This window comes from Hemicordylus capensis, chromosome 1 (assembly GCF_027244095.1).
Source record: "Hemicordylus capensis ecotype Gifberg chromosome 1, rHemCap1.1.pri, whole genome shotgun sequence".
Taxonomy (NCBI): Eukaryota; Metazoa; Chordata; class Lepidosauria; order Squamata; family Cordylidae; genus Hemicordylus; species Hemicordylus capensis.
Genome location: NC_069657.1, coordinates 352,193,206 through 352,213,827, shown reverse-complemented (window position 1 = coordinate 352,213,827; position 20,622 = coordinate 352,193,206). Strand labels below are relative to the sequence as shown.

The 20,622-nt window shown below is 43.7% G+C and overlaps 1 protein-coding gene across 2 annotated transcripts in view; it reads left to right on the top strand.

Moving 5' to 3' along the window:
* IFNGR1 (interferon gamma receptor 1) overlaps positions 1-20,622 on the top strand; it is a 43,860-nt gene that overhangs the window by 14,609 nt on the left and 8,629 nt on the right. For both annotated transcript variants that reach the window (XM_053288882.1, XM_053288871.1), the window contains exons 5-11: positions 3,301-3,475; positions 5,978-6,055; positions 14,459-14,545; positions 16,064-16,178; positions 16,346-16,521; positions 18,103-18,272; positions 18,669-18,843. In XM_053288882.1, coding sequence (XP_053144857.1) covers positions 3,301-3,475; positions 5,978-6,055; positions 14,459-14,545; positions 16,064-16,178; positions 16,346-16,521; positions 18,103-18,272; positions 18,669-18,843 — 976 coding nt within the window. The remainder of the gene's footprint in view (positions 1-3,300; positions 3,476-5,977; positions 6,056-14,458; positions 14,546-16,063; positions 16,179-16,345; positions 16,522-18,102; positions 18,273-18,668; positions 18,844-20,622) is intronic.

Below are 20,622 nucleotides of genomic sequence, written 5' to 3'. Positions count from 1 at the left end.
TGCTGGGAGGGGGCAGAGCTTCTGGCCAGCAACGGCCACTTCGGCGGCTCCCCGCCAGTCCGTTCTTTGCAGGCACCCTCCCTCCTTTCTCTTGAATACAATCTGGGCTTGCTGGTTGCATTTGGGGGCTGGGCAGTAATTTGGGGGGCATTCATCTGATTGGCCTGTGGTGTGCATCCTTTTCCACCTGCCTCTGACTGTATTCCTTAACTAGTTAGTGAGTTTCTGCCTTCTCTGGTCACAATTTGGCAGGTGCAGTGTGGTGGGAAGTAACATTTAAGCCTTGGTGAGCACCTTTAGGTAAGCTTTTGGCTATAGGGCAGTCTGTCAGATCCCTAGAGGCTTGGCAGATCAGGGAAGTCTGACCTAGTCCACTCTACTCTGTCAGATGACACCCCACTGAAAGGCTTGGCAGTCAGGGGAGTGCCGCTAAGGACAGAGACCTGACCTTAGGTAGGCTAAGATAGGCAGCCTCCGCTCTAGAGCCATGGGGCTGCCTGGAGCCAAGGAGTATTTGCCCATGTCAATTAGGCTAAGGTGGTCACGGAGGGGGCATGCCTTTAGGAATGGCACTGTGGGGTGGAGAGCCAATCTCAGTTTCCATTATAGTTCCAGTTTGATTTATATCCAATAAATTGTGGCCCATTTTCACCATCAGCCTTGTGTCTTGTGTCTCCTTGAGGTATGGGTGCAAATTCAGCTTTTCTGAAGCTAAAAGAAGGTGCTTTATAGGTGGGTAAGGATTAATCCCCACTTGTCTGCAGCACACTTCAAACTCTGGGAAAGATAGGTGGAGATTTCCTGCCTTTCTCTGTGACACTAGGGTAGGGATGGTAAATATTCCCTGTCTGAAAGGGTGATTTATTTCAGTCCTACTGAGACTTCCAAAGTCATACAGGTGGCAGCTGGGGAAGAGAACCTTTTCAGTGGTGGTACCCAATTCCGAAACATCCTTTCTTTTCTAAGGCTTTTAATAAGTAATTGATGGATGCAGCTTTACTACCTTGCCTACTCTGGTTTTATATTTTTAAATTGCTTTTGCTACTGACAGTTTTTATATTGAATTGTTCTTAATTTTATTGTTAAACACCAGATTATTAAAACATCCTTTCTTTTCTAAGGCTTTTAATAAGTAATTGATGGATGCAGCTTTACTACCTTGCCTACTCTGGTTTTATATTTTTAGATTGCTTTTCCTACTGACAGTTTTTATATTGAATTGTTCTTAATTTTATTGTTAAACACCAGATTATTAAACGGTTTTCCTATGTTTTAGTTAGAGTGTTACAGAAATATTGAATACAAATACAAGCATATCCCTGAATGTGTGGAGAATGGGAAGAGAGTTTGTTTGGTGTTTGTGTTTCCCCTAGAGATAGTGTTAAACGCATGCTTCCATCTTCCCACATTGAACAAGCAATCTGACTTAAAAGTCCTGTAACTCTAATTATATCATGCCCACTGCACTGCCCATTTAAAAATCCATTCATGTTTCAAAGAATAATTAGGGTACCAACCACCAAAGAAACCCACAGAAGTTTTAAGTGAAAAAAATAAAATAAAAGTCAGTGTTCAAATTCAAGTTCATCAATGCTATTAGTGGGAAATCTCAACATAAGCAAACCCTGTCTGAATTTTCCTTAACATTCACAGGTCTTGTCAGTATTCATGATCAGCTCTTCCATTATGATGTGTGGGGTGTGATATTTAGGTTGAGAGAAGCATACCCTTATTTAATGAAGAAATAGATAGACCAACTTTTATAATCTGAACAAGTTAATATGGGAGACCACAGTCTTTCAAGTACCCAGAGCCTAAGCTATCAAGGATTTTAAAGGCCAAAACCAACGTCTTGAATTGTGTTTCAAAGCTCGCTTGGGGGCAGAGAAGCTCTTTCTAGAATATGATCCTAATTAATGAGCAGGCTGCTGTATTCTGAAGTTTCCAAACAATTTTCAAGCATAACACATTGCAGTAATTTAACCTGGATGTTGCAAGAGTGTGGTGCAAGACTATGAGGCACTTCACACAAGCAGTGTGAAGTGCTGAAAGGAGGTCTGCAGGGAGAGCAGGTTTGCCCGACCCTCCCCGCAGACAAGCGCTTACCTTTCCCTGGGCGGGAGGATTGCCCACCTAGATGAGTGGTGGCTCTCCTGCCAGCTGCCCGTGGCTCACCCAGCAGCTCCGGGGGATGGGAACAGGAAACAGTGGTGCCGTGCAGAGCTCTACCCCTGGAGCCCCAATAATACAGCACACGATACATTACTGGGAGCCCCCCTGCGTGTGCCCCCGTGGCTGTAAGCCAGGGATTCTCAACGTGTGGGTCCCCAGATGTAATTGGACTTCAACTCCCATAATTCCCAACCCAAGGCCACTGGTGCTGAGGATTATGGGAGTTGAAGTCCAATAACATCTGGGGACCCACACATTGAGAAACCCTGCTGTAAGCAGTCACGGCAGACACATGACCAGGAAAACGGGGTTAGGGGAGCACTAGATCTCCTGACCTCGTTTAACTGGGAGGTTTGCTGCCTTGTAGCCACCGGGCTTGGGCGTGGGCCCAGTGGTTCACACACGCAGCAGAAACTGGGCTGGGCTCCCTTAGCCTGGTTTCTGCTGCGCGTGTGAATAGCCTCTATATATACTGATCCACTTGGGTAGCCTTTTTATGCATCTGATAAAGTGGGCTCTGGCTCATATAAGCTAATGCTGCAATAAATGTGTTAGTCTTTCAGGTGCCACAAGATGGTTTTAGCATCAGAAGGATTAATCTCTGTTTCAGTAAAAGTAAGCCAAGAAAGATGGAAAAACAAGATAATGAAGGGCAGTCTTGTTAACTTGTATAAGCATATAAAAGTGCATAAGCAGAGAAGGAAGCAGACAATGAAACAATATGTGGTTAGGGCAAAGGGAACCAGATGCAGGATTTGGTAGACATTACTGGAAGGAAGCAGTAATGGGGCGGGGAGAATGAGGAATGAGGAAATTGATTGCATTACAGTAGAAAAAGAAGCACAGCAAAAAGAAGCATAGAAAAATAAGATGGGGGTCGTTGAACAAATGCAGTATAAATTACTCAGTGATAATAAGTAAAAACTTAGAAATAGAGTTCCAGAATGGAAACAAATCTGACCTTGCCTCACAACTTGTAAAAAGGCTTTTTCATTTCCCAAGTCTAATGTGGTTATAGCTGGGTATAAAAAAGAAAAGCAGCTCTCCCCATTTATATCTGTTTGTTGTCTGCAAATACAACTTCCTTTTTTTAAAAAAAGACCTTTTCTAAATATAACTATCTTACAGCGTGAAGAACACTATGCAGAGAGATGTGGAAGGCGTAAATGTACTATAAATCTTCAAGTTCATTCTCTGAATGGCAGATACTGTATATCAGCTCAAGGAATTTCAGAAGATACATTGATTGTTGGTGAAGAATCAAAGGAAAGCTGTGTTGTTCTTCCTTCTACACATACATTAGGTAAATAAATTAATTAATTCTTGGTGGCACAGGTGACCTCATAAGCTGCCAATCAGTGGGCAGTAATACATTGGGCAGTAATAAAAAGTGTTCCAGTCTGAATCTGTCAGCCCACTGCCTTTCCTGGATGTTCATAGACACTTTTTCTTTACTATTGGGGGGCTAATGATGCTGTGAAGTTTTGTTCAAGATGATGAGGAACTGCAAAGAGCAGACAAGCAGGTATACCTAAAAGGGTCTCATGGTGACGATTGCTTATGCACAAATCCCATCAGTGGGTCTACATTCCCACTAGAGGCCTTCAGGCAGAAGCTGGACTGTGATCTCTTACTGAGGCGCTAGCTCTGGATTTCCTGCAGGCAGTTGGACTAGCTAGCCTGCCAGACTCTCCTCCTCCAGCTCTGTGATTCTATGAAATGGAATTGGTATGTATAATTAAAGGCTTCTGCCACGTAGGCTTGCCTTTCCTCTGCTTGCAAGGTAGAAGAGTACCTGAAAGTGCGGATAGTTAAGAAGCTGCTAGGGGTGCTTCTTTCATGTTTCTTTTAATTGCTATTTAGGAGAATTATAACATGTAGAAGGAAAACAAGTTAGTGAGCAGGGAATTAAACAAAACTTCTCACAATGCTAGCCCTATGTCTCTCTCTTGCAGATTTATTTTACTCATGAGCATAATATTTAATAATGGAGTGGGGGGGTGGGGGACAAATGTCCCCGGGCTATGGTGGGTGAGGAGGCTGCCAGGACAGCCCCCTCATCCATTCCCCTGCTCAGTTATCCCTTCCGCCTGCTTCTCCCTTCCCTTGGTCCAGGCTGGGTACGCTCCTTCATGCTATGCACGTTCCTTCCCCTTGTGCCATGAAAATGCTGACTACTACCCTGGCATCAGGGAGGAACACACGGTGACCCTCTAGCACTAGCTTCACTGGCTGGATGTTTCCTCTTTCTCCCTTGCTTGAAGGAGAAAATGGAAGCAGCCAGCCAGCAAAGCAAGTGCTTTGTGGACTGGAGAGGGCTAGGGGGCAACCCAGGACCAGCCATGCCTGCTGCATCTTTGTGATGATGTGGGAGAGGAGCATGGCTGGTGGGGGGAATGCCACTGCTTCAGTCTGTCCCTGGGCCGTTGCCCAGCTTGCTATGCCTCAGGCTCCATGTGATCATCCAAATGATAGATGGATTATCCCACTGGATGCATTTTCAAAATCAGTGGTGGATGTGGATGCCCTTTTTTGCTTCTCCTGTTAAATATTCACTGAAGCTATTCTCACGACCAGGAGAAATCGGACTACAGGAGCCTATCCTGATTTCTCCTGGTCTGCTGCCACGAGAGCCACGCGGCTCCTGGCAGCAAACTGCCAAAAGTACCCTTCCCCTTAAAAGAGGTTAGCAGAGCAAGTGCTCCACTAACCCCGTTTGATTGATCGTGTGCTGCCGTGGCGCAGAACCATGCCATGGCAACACAATGAGGAGACTCTCGCCGGGAGGCTAAAACATACCTCCCTGCCCCGGGGGTCTCTCCAGAATGCCCCGCATGCTCCTGCAGGGCATCTTGGAACTTCTGCTGGCCCCTGATCCCCGCCGCCCCTGCTGGCTCCATGACAGAGCCAGCAATTGTGTGGGTGGCCGCTCAGGGATGGCTCTCTGCACTAACCCAAATGGCGCTTCACACCAATTGTGTGAAGCGCCTCATAGTCTTTATGATTCAGTAAAAATGGGCTACAGCGTGGTAATCAGAAGAAATTCCAGCTACCTTTTCCTCTTTGGATCAGTGTTGTATCTATCTTAGAATCATTTTTGTTATTTAGAAGTTTGTCCCAGCAAGGATCCTGTAGAGAGGGTAAGAGGTGGAGTCAGAACAGCAGAGGGAAAGAGGGAAGAAAGGAGAGGAAGGACATGAAATTGATGCTTAATAAAGTTTTTAGTTATTAAACCTACAGGAAATGCTTTATGTGTATAAGGAAAGCAGATACAAAACAATCAGCTCTTCTTAAGAGGATTGGTTTTCTACTGAACCTTTGGTATATAGGGTCTTTGCAGAGAGTTGCAAGTAATTCCCCCCGCCCCAGAATTATCAGTGGATCAATAAGGATCTATTAGCAGTCACAGCAGTACTTCTTGGTGAACTGCAACTGCTGCCCCTATTTAGCTTTTAATGTTACATTAGGTGCTGTTCAGATTAAATAGAAACAAATTTCTGCCCATAGTTTAAAATACAAAAACAGGACAGAAAGTATAGGGAACCTAGTATGGCATCTATTCTATTTGACTGGCATCCTAAATATATTTCAAGATTTGACTCTCCTTTTCTGTGATGTTTTTACACTTTAAAATTTTTATATCCTGCCATAAGAATGTGGGGTGAATCAGAAATAAGTTGACCTCACCTTAAGAGGATTGCACTGGCCATTGGCAAATACTGATCTCCTCAATGGCACAAGGTAAAGATTTGCACTTGGGCTTTATGAACATAAACTTGCAATTCCTTCTTGTTTTATCCACTAGGTGACATAATGGAGCTTCTCCAGCCTGTTCCAACTGCTGTGCACCGGGAAGAAGAGAACAGATCTCAGACTCCACCAGGCAAGTGCTTGGTTATTTTCCCCTTTCAGGCTGGGGCTGGGATGACTGAATGGGTCACTGTGGTCTCACCTAGAGTCTAGTCATTTCGGGGGGCCTGATCTGTAAATAAAATTTAAAAGGATTATGTTTCAAATAATGAGACTCTACACATGATCAAGGTTAGGGTTAGGGTGTGGAGCTGAGGAGGGTTTGGCGGGGAGAATGGGCTGCACGGCACCCGAGCCCCAGGGAGGCACCGTGCAAGTGCACAGTACCTTCCTGGGATCCCCTCCCCCCCCCCCCCGGTGTGTCAGCCGTGGCTGCAAGCAGCCATGGCTAATACATGATCAAGCCAACAAGGTTAACCGAACACTCACTCCATTAACCTTGTTTAAGGGGAGGGCCCTTTAGGCAGGCTAGCTGCTGTGGAACCACCGGGCTCTCCCATGTTCTGACGATCACAAGAAAATGGGCTGGGCTCCCTTAGCCCCGTTTTTAGTGATTGTGGGAAAAGCCTCAGTATCTTGAAAATGTTATCGTCTCTTACTCCTAAAGCTTCTTTCTGTAAAGTAAAGTTGTGCATGTCGAGTCAGTGTCGACTCCTGGAGACCACAGAGCCATGTGGTTTTCTTTGGTAGAATACGGGAAGGGTTTACCATTTCCATCTCCCACGCAGTACGAGATGATGCCTTTCAGCAGCTGCCTATATTGCTGCTGCCCGATATAGGTGTTTCCCATAGTCTGGGAAACATACCAGCAGGGATTCGATCCAGCAACCTCTTGCTCCCTAGGCAAGTTACTTCCCTGCTGCACCATTAGGTGGTACTCCCCCTTTAAAGACAGGTTTGGTATCAAAATCCTTCCTTCATGCAATCAGTTGAGGAGGAGATCCACAAGAGTCTTGCTCCTGTTTGCCAAGGCTGAGGAGCATGAGGTTTTCATTCCATATACCAGGTGGGCCAATGGTAGAGCTTTCTTCCCTCCCTCCAGGACAATTGCTTCTCACAAGCCAACTTAAGAACATAAGAACAGCCCTGCTGGATCAGGCACAAGGCCCATCTAGTCCGGCATCCTGTTTCACACAGTGAAACAACTTGTTTAGCTGTAGAATGTACAACACTGGCAGGAATCCCAGATGACACTGCTTGCAGGCCCCATTGTGATCTTCAAACGAAGAGCCTGGGGAAGCGACACTGGAAGAGTGGTGCAATCCCCACACATCTAGGTGGCACAGCAGCTGCAAGACTCTGGGTTGGTTCAGATGCTCCAGCAAGCCATGATTTGATGGGTTATGAATGCATTCTAAAGCCTGTCAAACCAGTGTGCTCCATTCTCCCCTTGCACACCCAGGCAATCCTGGTTTGGTTAAATCACAGCTCCTTGCATATTCCAAACCTGTCATGATCCCTGAGTCCGACTCCCTCTCATCTGAGACAGACCCCGAGCCTGACCCTGCTTTATCCTAGACAGACCCCAAGCCTGACCCTGAGACACACTCAGAAGATGTGGCTGAAGAAGCAAGATGAAAGGGTCCCCTGTTCCAGGGCTTGGGGTACCCTGTACCTCCAGAGCTTCCTCCTTGTTCTGAGGATGCATCCTTGCCCTCTTCTTTCTCCTCTAACTCAGAAGCTGAAGCCACACCTCAGTACACCTGCAACCAAGGAATAAGGCATGGACACTTTAAGATTTTCACATTCCAGACCAGAGGGTGTGGCCAGGATTTACTTCCCTTGAAAAGGGCTCAGTCTGCTGTAGGTCTCTGCTGCAGCAACATTGGTGCTAAGCTCCTAGCTGGGGTACCTGTTCCCGTGTAGACCTGATTTCCTGGCTTCTGACCCTGGCTTTGACTGATCTGACTTAGCTGCTTCCCTGGCTCCTGATCTTGGCCTTGACTATACCTGATCTTCCCTCCTGTGTGGAATAGGGATGTACATGATCCGCTTTGAAGGCCCTTTTATGGGCCTCCGAACCAGTTTGAACCCTGGCCAGCTCGAAGGTTCAGTGGTGGGGGTGAAGGGGGCATTAAGGGCAGGGAAGGATGCATTCCCCCCTCCGGTGCATAGTTCCCTAATGCCCGTTGGTGGGCAGTGTACCTCTCTGCTGCCCCGTTCTGCTGTTGCCCGGATGTAAGTGAAAGTAGTAGCTGTGACTGTGTGTGTGACACGTGCGGTCGCAGCTACCACTTCTGCTTACATCCGGACGTTGGAATGGGGCAGCAGGGAGTTACGCTGCCGTCTGGATGGGCTTTAAGGGAATCAAGCGCCAGTGGAGGAAACACTGTAGCGGCGGCGGGTGTAAGTGCGTCCTCCCCCGCCCTTAATGCCATCACCCCACACTGTCAGACCAGCCCCCACCAGTTCTGTGCACATCTCTAGTGTGGAACGTGGCTTCTGACCCAGCTTGTACCTTGACTTTGATTTATGCCTAGCATCCCTGACGAGCCCTTGCAGTGAAACTGGCATGCCTGGCTCTACAGGACATGACAGAACCCAGGAACTGTGGCTTAACTACATTTGAGAAATTGGCATGTTAAACTGGGATCTCTTTTTCATATTCTGGTTTCAAAACCACAGCTCCCAGGTTTGGTGAGTGGTAATGAGCAGGAAAGATTATCTTCTAGGACAGCTACCAATCGTGCCTGTCCATCTTAACAGGATTTCTTCAGGATCTCATCCCTTTTCAAGACAGGAGATTGAAAGGATTATTAATCTGTCTGAATAAGGCTGTTCTGTGTTGTCCAGCTCTTAACTGAGAATGCTGCTAACTTGGGAAAGGAAATATCTTTTGAAGTGATGGCTTTCTTACACATCCCTATTCATCTCTAGCACAGAATTCTTCCAGTGGCTGTTGCTTATGTCTGTCTTTGTTTTGTTTTAGATTTTGAGCTGCCTGGGACAGGGAACCATTTCCCCAATCATTATGCTTTGTAAACTGCTTAAGAACATTTTTGTAGAAAAGTTATATATATTCTTAATAGTGGACAACTGAAGCAAGTGACTTTTAAAATTATTAGAATTCTAATTAAACACCTGCAAAAACAGGAGAGTCTTGAGGTTCTTCCTGAAATCAAACAGGAAGAACCTCACTATAGAAGAGTAAGAATTGCTTTCCATCTGAGGAGCCCACCCTTTAGCATGAATAATCTGGTCCTCTGTATCGAGCAAGGAGGCTATCCCAGAACAGTGGCATGTTGAAATGCAATAAGCAAACTACCTTTGAGGGCTGGCAGTCAAATGCTTTGGGTGCAACTCAGCTGGAGGCGGGCCAGAACTATCTGATTCCAGTGGAGGCTAGCTGGAAGAATGTAAGGCCAGAGCCATGAATGGTGCAGAGAGTGCTGCAGATGGTCTTCTTCTTTTGGGTTGGTACTGTGAGATAACTCCATATACCACTGTGAAGGAATGAGGTGTTTACCTCTTTGTGTTTTATGAGGTGTTTACCTCTTTGTGTTTTTCAAATGTTTGTATTATATAATTTCTTACTCTCTGTGTGCAGGGGTCAAACGTTCACAGCTCCTGTTCTACAATTTAGTCTGGGAGAGAAAAGAGTTTTGCATTTAATTTTTGGAGAGAAGAGAGGGTTTGATTTGACTGGCTATACTTTTTTTAAATGGAGCAAACTTGAGTTTATTTTGATTTGTTTTAACAAAATTAAAAGGGGGAAGGATAAGAAAAGGAGGCTTGCCTGCAGTAGGGATGTGTGAACTGGTTCGGATCCGAACCACGGCGGTTCGGCGGTTCGGATCCGAACCAAACCAGCCCTCGGGTTCGGGCTGCAGGTTCGAATTCGAACTGAACCGGGGGGTGGTTTGATTCGGACCAGTTCGGACACTTAAAAATTGGTAGGATGGTAGCTGGCACCCAGGGGTACCTGTCACCCAAACCCCAAAGCAATTGGACACTCGTATGATTTTTTTAATGAATTTTTGGAAATTATTTTTATTTTTTTCTCATAGGATATAATGGGACTCGAACCAGGCCATTATTCCTTATTCTGGAGCACCCATGGGTGCCAAAAACCATGCAAACCCTGAAGCAATCAGACACCCCTATGATTTTTTTATGAATATTTGAAATATTTTTAATTATTTTTCTCATAGAGTATAATGGAACCCGAACCAGTCCATATCCCCTATTGTGGAGCACCTAGGGGCACAAAAGCGGGGTGGGTGGTAGACAGACAGGGGTGCCTACCACCCAAAAAATCCCAAGGCAATTGGACACTCCTCTGATTATTGGTGAATTGTTAAATATTTTTGAATTCCTCATAGAGAATAATTAGGATTGCAGCAAATGTATAGCTTCACATCGGGGGGAAAGGGGTGTCATAGAGTGGAGTGTGGTGGCTGGTAGTTCCTCGGGTGGGCAAGGAAGTTATCAGAATTACTTGAAAGGAATTGGGCAAAGGGGTGATTTTTAAGTGATTTTTGAAGTTTACACATCTTTAAGGTTTTTCTCCATAAAGAAGCATGGAGGTGTCAGCAAATGTATAGCTTCACATCGGGGGCAAAGGGGTGGCCTAGAGCAGTGTGGGGTTGGTGGTAGTGCCAGGTAGGGGCAAGGAAGCTACCTGAATTTTTTCAAAGGATTTGGGCAGAGGGCTGATTTTCGGTTAATTGTTGAAGTTTACGCGTCTTTAAGGTTTTTCCTCATAATAAGTTATAATGGAGCTTTCAGCAGCCCCATAAGTACACTTGGGGGTGCTGGGGTGGCCCAGAGTGAGTGGTGGTGTAGTGCACATAGGGTGCCAACCACCCCCATGGGTTTCTAACCCATGGGGTACAGGGATCTCTTGTTTCTGAGGTATTGAGTGTGGATTCTATGATAGCATATTAGAGTGGATTCATGGTGTCTCATTGAAAATCTCATTTGTTATGAACAAATTCACAGCTGGAACAATGAAGAGGCAAGCAGACTGGGGCAGTTAAAAGCAGAGAGCTTGAAATCACTGAGCTGGAAACGGTGCACTGTGGGAGAAGCAGAAACTATTAGGTGGTAGTACTGAAGGAGCCTGGTCTACTGCAGGGGAAAGGAAGAAGCTTTGGAAGAAGTTATCCTTCCCATTTTCCATTCCCGTTCTTCCTATTTTTGAACAATTAAATTCCTGGGGGAAAATGTGTATAACTAAGATAAGACAAGATATTCTTCCTGTTCCTGTGAGAGGATGGCACCCAGCCTAGCATCCAGTGCATCTCTGTGCAATGTGAAGGACTGGAAGAAGTCCAGCCCTTTTAAAATAGGTGTCTCGGAGAGGATATTGGTCAGCTCAAAGAAGGGCTGATGGCAACATGAGATCCAAGGCATGCTAGGTAATTCCATAATAGGTCCAGCAAGGATGCAGTGGCATAATGGAGGTGGCATAATGGAGTACAAATCTATTGTAATGTCCCGTGAACCCCGTAAGTTGCTATTCTTGTTTCTTGATAGATGGGATAGGTTTGACAGAACTTGGATCTCAGTAACAGTTCTCAGTTCCCCACTCACTACAGTGTAGCCCAGAGACTGGAGTAAACCAAGATGCAATTCCTGGGATGAAGGTGTAGGCCAGCATGGGCAATTGCTCTCAAAACCTGCTCCCAAGTATTGCAGGAACTTGGTTCATGTGTGGCTGTAAATGACCATATCATCAAGATATGTCCAAGTGAATCCCTGAAAATGGACCAGTAACTGGCCCACCCGTGTTTGAAATGTGGCTTCAGCCCCTACCAGGCCAAAGGGCCTTGTTCTGAAGTGATACAGGTCCCACATCTTGAGATGTTGGTGTAAAGATTTGCCAATAAACTTTGGTATGGTGGTTTGAGAGATTTTGCCTCACAGAGTTGGTCCAGCATAAGATTTACATGTGGCATAGGATAGGCATCAAATGTGGATATCCCTCCCGCTCCCCACCTAAATCATTACAGGTATCACTTGAGCTGTCTGGTTTGGGAACTGTTACCATCAGACTCTTCCACTGTGTGAGGGTCCATGTTAACAACATGGCATTTCGTTCTGCCTTCACAGGTTCCCACAGCTTTCCTGACAGGAGTCAGAGGTGTTCACATATCAGTTTTCCCCAGTGCCATTTCTGGGTGGGTTACTATAGATGTACATTTGGGTGTAGTGGACAAGAACCCCTAATATCAGCATCGATAAGTTCGCTAATTGTTTTTGTTAATGGATGCTTTGCATTTCTAGGAGAGAGTCCATTCTTGTGGATCCTCTTCCTGGATTTTTAAAGTTTCCCTCAGAAGAATTTCTCATTCCTGCCAGTCTTTCAAGTTTGATGTGACTCATTTGAATCTGGGTATGCCTTAGCATACTTGGGTGACAGCCTCTTGGGTGACAGGCCCCAGACAACATAAGGTAGTATATGGCCCTTGCCAAGAGTGTTTATTTTGTTGCCTGGCTATAACATGGGAGACAAATATCTTCCTCTCTGAGTGGTATACTTGTGCTTTGATTTTCTTGTCTTAGTAAGTCTTCTGTTTTGGCCTGGGCAGCTAATACATGCTTCCCAGGCCAGTTGTCCCAGCAGTCAAAGTTGTGTTTCCAGTTGCTGAATGTAGTATTGTGCTTCTTCTCCTTCTGTATGTGGTAGTGCCATCATTCTCTTGACAGTATATCCAGCAGTCCCCATTGAGTCCTCCTGTGTAGAGGCAAAAGGGTGATTTGCCCAGTAACACTTGACGTATCGTGCAGATTGCAAACAATGGGTCTAGGACAAGGTCATGATGTTTGGCTTTTTAGGTTCAACACTTTTAAAGCATTGTCTTCAGGATTTGGTTGAAACCTTCAACCAGTCATTCATCTGTGCTTGCTCTTGAGATGTATCTGTTCCAGCACCTCTGTCTAGTATTACAATCAGGACTTCCTTGTTCTGTAATTATCTCACTTCGCAGAAAAACAGGGGCACTAGAGCCCTCACTGCTGTATGTGTGTTGGTATTTTCCAGCAAAAAGACCTCGGGATTCCTGGTTGCATAACCAGCAGAGACCACATGCTCTTGGGAGATTGTTCCAGAGTACTTGCAAGTCCGTCTCTGACTGCTGAAATTGTTGTCTAATGATGGGGCAGGGTTTCAGCAGCCCAGGAGTCTGGACTCTCTTAGTTTGTTGCCACCTTTTGCACATCCAGCACTAGTCAGGTGTGTCTTCAACCACAGTGGGCAAAAACAACAACAGCTGAGGGTTACGTGAGCCAAGGTTTTAACCCCAAGCCAGTCATCTGGCAAATTCTATCATGGGCCATCTGCAGGGCTTCAACCTGACACTGTTTGAGTAGAACCAGCTGTCTCTGCCAATGCCTCTAGTCACTTAAATGTCAGAGTGCTGTTCCCAGCTTGCAGTCCATGCTCTTCACTCCTTTTTTCTTTGGAGTATAGGCACAGTCTTACGAAAGTGCTACACCACCTTTGTGGTGGGTGGGAGGGATCCGAAGCACCACAATATATGGGGGAACTCAAGAACTCCTGGTATTGCTCACATCTCCCCTCACCTTCCCTTATTCCAGCTGACTCTCTTGTCTTATGGATGGTGGAGCCCCACCCCATCCATTGATAAAAATATCCTTCAGATAAACTGTGTTGTCCAGGTGTTGAGGCCAATGTCTCAACATACCCATTCTCTGGCTGATAGAACGACCCCTTCTCCCTCAGAACATATTTTGCTTGTTTCTTTGCCATTTTTTTACAGGACCCCACTTCTTTAGCTCAAAGGGGGAGCCCTTTCATTAACCAGATGAGGATCTGGAATGCTTCCAAGTTTGATTGACCTTTCCTTAATGAGTCTTATGCTGCCCATTGGGGAATACCTGACTCATCACTGGCACCAACAAAAAAAATCCACCCACCAAACTGAACACACACAACTTAGTCCAATAAATCTAGAGTGAAAAATATATGCCATCTATAACAAGACAAAGCCATGAGAAATGATATTGGAGGAAATACTCATGAAGTAACTTTGTATCTGATGAGAACTTGAGTGAGAGAACATTCTAGAAGGGTTTGTAAGGGAGAGAACTGTGGACATTGACGTATGTGGACCAGTATCATTTCACCAGGACAAACTTGCACTTGAAAAAGATATTTTGAAATGGAGGTCACTCTGTCACCGTTTTGTGGCCTTTACTTATGCATTCTACCATTCTCTACATCATGGACTTTATTATTTCTCCCATGTTATACGATTGTTTCTCCAATATCATTTCTCATGGCTTTGGCTTGTTCTAGATGGCATATATTTTTCACAATAGATTCATTAGACTAAATTGTGTGTGTTCAGTTTGGTGGGTGGATCTTTTTTGTTTTTTGTTGGTGTGTTTTCATAGATCCTAGTACGCTTCATTTATCTGCTCATCACTGGCACAACATTAGCACTTTGCAAATATCTGCACTTTGAGTCACAAAAATGAACTCACAGTTCCTCCCTGCTCTGTTCACTAGAGGTTCTCGGAGAGATTCACCAGCCTTCCAGGACTGTCCAAGATGCCAAGTATGGTGGAAAGAAGAAGATATCTCAAGCTCCATCTGGTAGGTGTTTGAGTGTCTTGCCCCTTATAAGCTGATGAAAAGATGATAGGAGGGTTATGGGTCTCCCCTTGAGTAATGCAGGTCCCTATTGTGCTGGCAGGGTGCTGTTGCTTGAACGGGCTTGCAAGTGCAAGCAGTAACCAGGTAGCCCTGTAATGGTTTTTAAAGGTACCTCCCGCTGTGCACCCTGCCACTACCCTCACTGTGCTCAAAACACTTGGAGCGTTCTGAGCTTGTTCTGTCAGAACAACCAGTTCAACCAGTTGTTCTGATGCATTTGTGTTCCAATTTCTAAATGGAAGACAAATCCTGTTTTGTGCACATCCCTTATGGAATCTCTCTTTCAGAACTCTTCATGGAGAGAAAAACAGTTCTTGTTTCTCCTCTGCCCTCGCTTTGAGGGTCAATGATGCATTTCTTCTCTTCCAAAGTGCTTTTGGAGCACAGAGTAGAGACATTTTGCCTGCTTGCACAACAGCATGCACATAGAAGGACTGGGAAATTTCAGATGGGCCTTATTAGCATATAATAAGATTAATCCCCACCGTCCCTTTTTATGCCTGTCCTTCGTCAGGATGTCAGTCACTGGCCTCTATGGGGAAATTGATGTGCAAATTAATCTTCAGAGTTCTACGCTGGAAAATATCTGTGGATCAATTGCAAGAGTTCAGTTTTGTAGTTAGTTACTTTGCCTGAACAAGATATTTATTTCAAGACAAATAGCTTCCCACAATGGTAAAACTATTGTGGGCTCTTCTGTACATATCTGCCCAATTCTGGTAGGTGTGTGGTCTTCTGTCTTAAAATCTATTATTATGTATCCTAAAGTGTTTGAACTGATTGTGAAATGAGTGCAGGTTTGTTCAGCAGCCCACTTTGGCCCTGCCCTGCTTCTATACAGTTGATATTACTGTACATCTAAATTATCTGTAGTTGTATACATTGCTACAGGCAGCACCCCTACTCCTATTGTTAAGGTGTACATGGCACACTTTGGTGGATTACATGAAAAATAATGTGCATGGGTATATTCCATTTGGCTGTGGCATGTCTTAACATGTGAAGATAGCAGGAACACACAGAGCACAACTCAGGTCATCCCGGTCGTTGTCCAACATTTTACGTATACCAAAGAGTATTAATGCCCCTCCCTGCAACCATTAATACTCTTTGGCATATGTAAAATGTTGGACTAGGACCGGGAAGACCTAAGAGTATTAATGGTGGCAGAGGGCATTAATATATGTAAAATGTTGGACAAGGACTGAGAAGACCTGAGTTCAAATCCCCATTTAACCACAAAATTCACTCGGTGACTCTGGGCCATTCACGTATCTCTCAGTCTAACCTTCCTCACAGGGTTGTTGTGAGGATAAACATAACCATGTACACCACTCTGAGCTCCTCGGAGGAAAAAGCAGGATATAAATGTAAAAAATAAATAAAATAGTCCTATTTGCAGCTGCTGTCAAATTTCATTATTCTGTTGTATTAAAGTGTTAATGTTTTCCATTTCAGTGCCGCTTCCAACAAATATTACTATAGATTCATATAACTTCAATGTCTCTGTGCGCTGGAATTACAATAGTGTGTCTCCAAAGCCTCTCTTCACAGTGGAAATCAAGTGCTATGGGTAAGATAGTTTTCATTTTCAGCTGTAACTGTTGTATTGCTGATGTCTCTCCTGAATTTTTGATTGATTAAACATTAAATGTAACCCTGTAATGACTCAATAGGTTGGGAAACTTTTGTCATGTTCTATAGTGTTGAATATGAACATTTAACACTTTTCTTTTTTAGAAAGGAATCAGACAATTACATTGAAGTTGACACCTGTGTAAACATATCACAACAGTACTGTGATCTCACCCACAAGATTAGTAAGGAATGTGAATCTTTCTGGATAAGAGTTAAAGCTCTTGTTGGGTTACATGAATCTGAACATGAATCTGAAAGCTTTGATGTGACCAGGCGGGGTAAGTGTTCCTTGAAACATAGCATTGTACGTCTTGACTACTGGCCAATTTTTTAGCAATGTAGCATTAGAACATTTGTGCTATATCAACAGTGTTTGTTATGTATGGTGTGATCTTCTGGTGGTGACAGCTTTAATGTCACATTTGGTATTTTATAACTCTTATATATTTTTAAAAATGGGTTTGTATGAAATAAATTCATACTTCCCAGTGACCTACAGATAACAAATTTTGCATACACATCCTGCCACTGAAATTAACTGAATGCACTACTTTTTAGAAAAAAATTATAAATATAATCAGCAGATTTTAACTGTTGTTCTCAACATATTTTTAACATTCAGTTGAATTAATAATTCATAAACAATGTCATGCCCAAGATAAATAGAGATCTCTCAGATTCAAATTTACTGTGATTCAAATTTACCATATATGTTAATTATTTAATTAAATGAATAATGCTTAAAGCTGAAATCCTACAAATGTCCAAATGTCCTTTTACTTCCCTTTTGCAACCACATTAATAATACAGATTCTATTACATATATTTAATTTCTCTGTGTAATCTTTGTAAAATTACTTTGCCCAGTCAACAATGGCATTCACCTGCTTGTGTGCCTGCCTACGTCCCCCCCACCCTCTCTCTCTCTCTCTCTCTCTCTCTCTCTCTCTCACTCACACTCACACACACACATATACATATAGATAGAAGGGGGGGAGAGGTGTCACCAGACCATTACATGCATTAACAATATTACTGAAATCCAACCACATCATTTTATAACCTGCTTGATACTTGCTCCCTCCCTAGGTTTTGAGGATGGCATCGTAGTTTATGTTCTCATGCTTTGTTTTCTGTGATCATTTTAATCCCTTCTATAGTCCTTATCCAAGTACAATATCCCATTTAAGGTTGTTATCCTCGCAAGAGCCACATGGGGTAGATCAGACTAGAATAGCATGTCCTAGTCAGTCCAATATACTTCCTAGCCATAGGCTTATCTAGAACAAGGATTGAGATAACAGAATATTTTAAACCAGGGGTGCAAGGAGGCCATGTCAGACTGAGGCACCAGGTTGTCAAGCCTTGCTGTTATGGGTTTTCTGCCTCTCTCAGGTCTCCAGTGTACTTGGAGTAGGGTAACAGGTGAAGGGCCCAGTTAGTGATAATGCAGAAGCATTGGCATGGGACTGGAGGCTTTCTGCCGCAGTATGAGTCTTGCTCTGTAGGATTCCTTTTCTTGGTTGGATTTCTTTTCTTGGAGAATTCTTAGATTCTCGCTTTTTCATATTCTACCATAGAAGTGGGCTCTTGGCTGCATTTGTGCTGATAAATTGATCACAGAAAATATGTTTCCCCCCCCACTTAATATTTTAATTGTGTCTTTTACCATCTTGTGTTATTTTATTTTATTTTTGCTGTAAACTGCCTTGCGATATGTACCTATCCTGCTTTAATTCCTCTCTTGATACCTTTTAATGTCTTTTTAAATTGAAAGTTGGATAGAGCTGACTTTCTTACCTGATACTGGTATTTGTACTGTGTGCCTTAATATTAATAAAAGTGTTCAACTGTCTCAGGCCGAATAGGACCACCAAAGCTTAACCTCTTTCTTGTGGATAATGAAATCCGTGTTTCCATTGAGGATCCTCTCACTCCATATAATACAACGTTTCCACTTAGTGTGAGAGAGAATTTCAGTGATTGGAGCTACAAAGTGTTTCTTTGGGAAAGTGAAAGTCCAAAAGAGGTAGGTTTAAGACTAAAATATGTGTTCCTACAGCAAAGTCTAGTTTTGATGCAGCACTCAGAAAATGGGTTCGCCTAGTTTTAGAGCCCCCAAACTGCTACTTTATTTGTGAGATGTTTCCCACAAATTTTATGGAAAATTCCTTTTTTTGTCAGTAGAATAGCAAATAGAGAATAGAAAATTGCTTGACGTCTGAGAGTGTCGGAGAGAATTACTGATCTTATTGTTTACTTTCATAAAAAGTTTGTGAAATTTAGTGTCTCTGCAGCTAAAGGAAGTTGCCTTTATATGTGGCAGAAAAGCAGGCTTTCCTATTTACACCTATTTGTTGTGTGCAAATACAACTTACTTAAAAAGAAAGGAAGACCACCTTTACTAAATATAACTTTCTTATAGCGTGAAGAACACCATGCAGAGACATGTGAAATGCATACATGTTCTATAGATCTTCAAGTTCGTTCTTTGAATGGCGGATACTGTATATCAGCTCAAGGAATTTCAGAAGATTCATTGGTTGTTGGTGAAGAATCAAAGGAAAGCTGTGTTGTTCTTCCTTCTAAACATACATTAGGTAAATAAAGAAATTAATTCTTGGTGGCACAGGTGACCTCATAAGCTGCAAATTGGTGGGAAGTAATAAAAAGTGTTCCAGTCTGAATCTGTCAGTCCACTGCCTTTCCTGGATGTTCACAGGACACTTTTTCTTTACTTTTTGGGGGCTAATGATTCTGTAAAGTTTTGTTCATAATGATGAGGAACTGGAAAGAGCAGACAAGCAGGTGTCCCTAAAAGGGTCTCATGGCGATGATTGCTTATGCACAAATCCCATCAGTGGGTCTACGTTCCCACTAGAGGCCTTCAGGCAGAAGCTGGACAGTGATCTTTTATTGAGGCGCTACCTCTGGATTTCCTGCAGGGAGTTAGACTAGATGTCCTGCCAGACTCAATATTGTGTATCAGCTAAAGGATTTTCAGATAATGCATTGACTATTGGTGAAGAATCAATGGAAAGCTGCATTTCCCCTTCTAAACATTCATTAGGTAAACAAATAAAGAAATTATTCTTGGTGACACAGGTGGCTACATATTTGAAGATATGCCTGTCTAATATTGAGATGGCATTTGATCTTAATTTTTTATTTAAGAGATTTATAACACCTTTCTTCAAATGTGCACAGGAGGGCTAAGAACAATTCAAAACAAGATTTTTTTAAGTTTTGCTTTTCTGATCTTTGTTCTGGGATAGATGTATCTCTCTGTTTGTATAACCTGATCAGGTATAAAATCTGCAGGATTACTGGAAACCTGTTTGATAGGAGTGATTGACAGGTGGGCCCAACGGAGAGCTCTGGGCAAAGAAAACTATGGTGTGGAGAGTGGGAAAAGGCAAACACTTGATTTCTGTGCCCTTTTCTTTACTTATCCCAGGAGTATCTGAGCTAGGGTCTGTGGAGCATCAGGTATTTTGAATTGGGTTCTCTGAGGTAAAAGTTGTAGTTTAGATTCAGAATGGAAAAGGAAGGGCTAGTTTATTTTTAGAACCATATTTTCCTGAATCCAAGACTAGCCCCTCGTCCCGTGCCAGACTATTTTGCGCCTTAGGCAAACACAATGACATTCTATACTCTGTGCCCCTCTGAGGCCTGCGCCCTAGGCGGCTGCCTAGTTGGCCTAATGGTAGCTCTAGCCCTGCCCCCCCCCCAGTTCTTGGATGTCAGAAATTGAGTAGTCAACTTAAATTCAGAGTCCTCTTTCTTTGGGGTAAATAGAGGTAAAACCTGTATTTGACCTCTATATTTGTTTTTTGGGGGGGGGTCATCTTAAATTCAGAGTTGTGTTCTATTCCGGTACATACAGTATAGGGATGTGCAAAAAAATTCGGGCACAGAACGATCTGTGCCCGAAACGAGCAATTTTGGGTGATTCGGGGCCGAAACGAATAGTTCGGTTCGGCCTTCTGAGGTGTGAATTCTCATTCTATCATAGCAAATGAGATTTTTTTCAATTAGACAACTCTCATGACTCCACTTTCACTTTTTCACACTCTCAATTACTATGAATATGAGGAAGTAATCAATTTAGCACACTTCACCTTATGAAGACAAACCTCAGAATTCACCAAAATTCACCCCTCTGCCCAATCACTCTGAAATTGGGGACAGGTGGTAGCCTCCACCCATTAGGCACTATCTACCAGCCCACCCCACTCCTTTGGGGCAGATCCACTTTCTGCCCCCAATCTGCCCCAAAGACACCAAAACTTCAAATATTCCCAAATATCAGGCCTCTGCCCAATCCCCCTGAAATTGGGGTGGTAGCCTCCACCCATTAGGCACTACTACCCCACCCC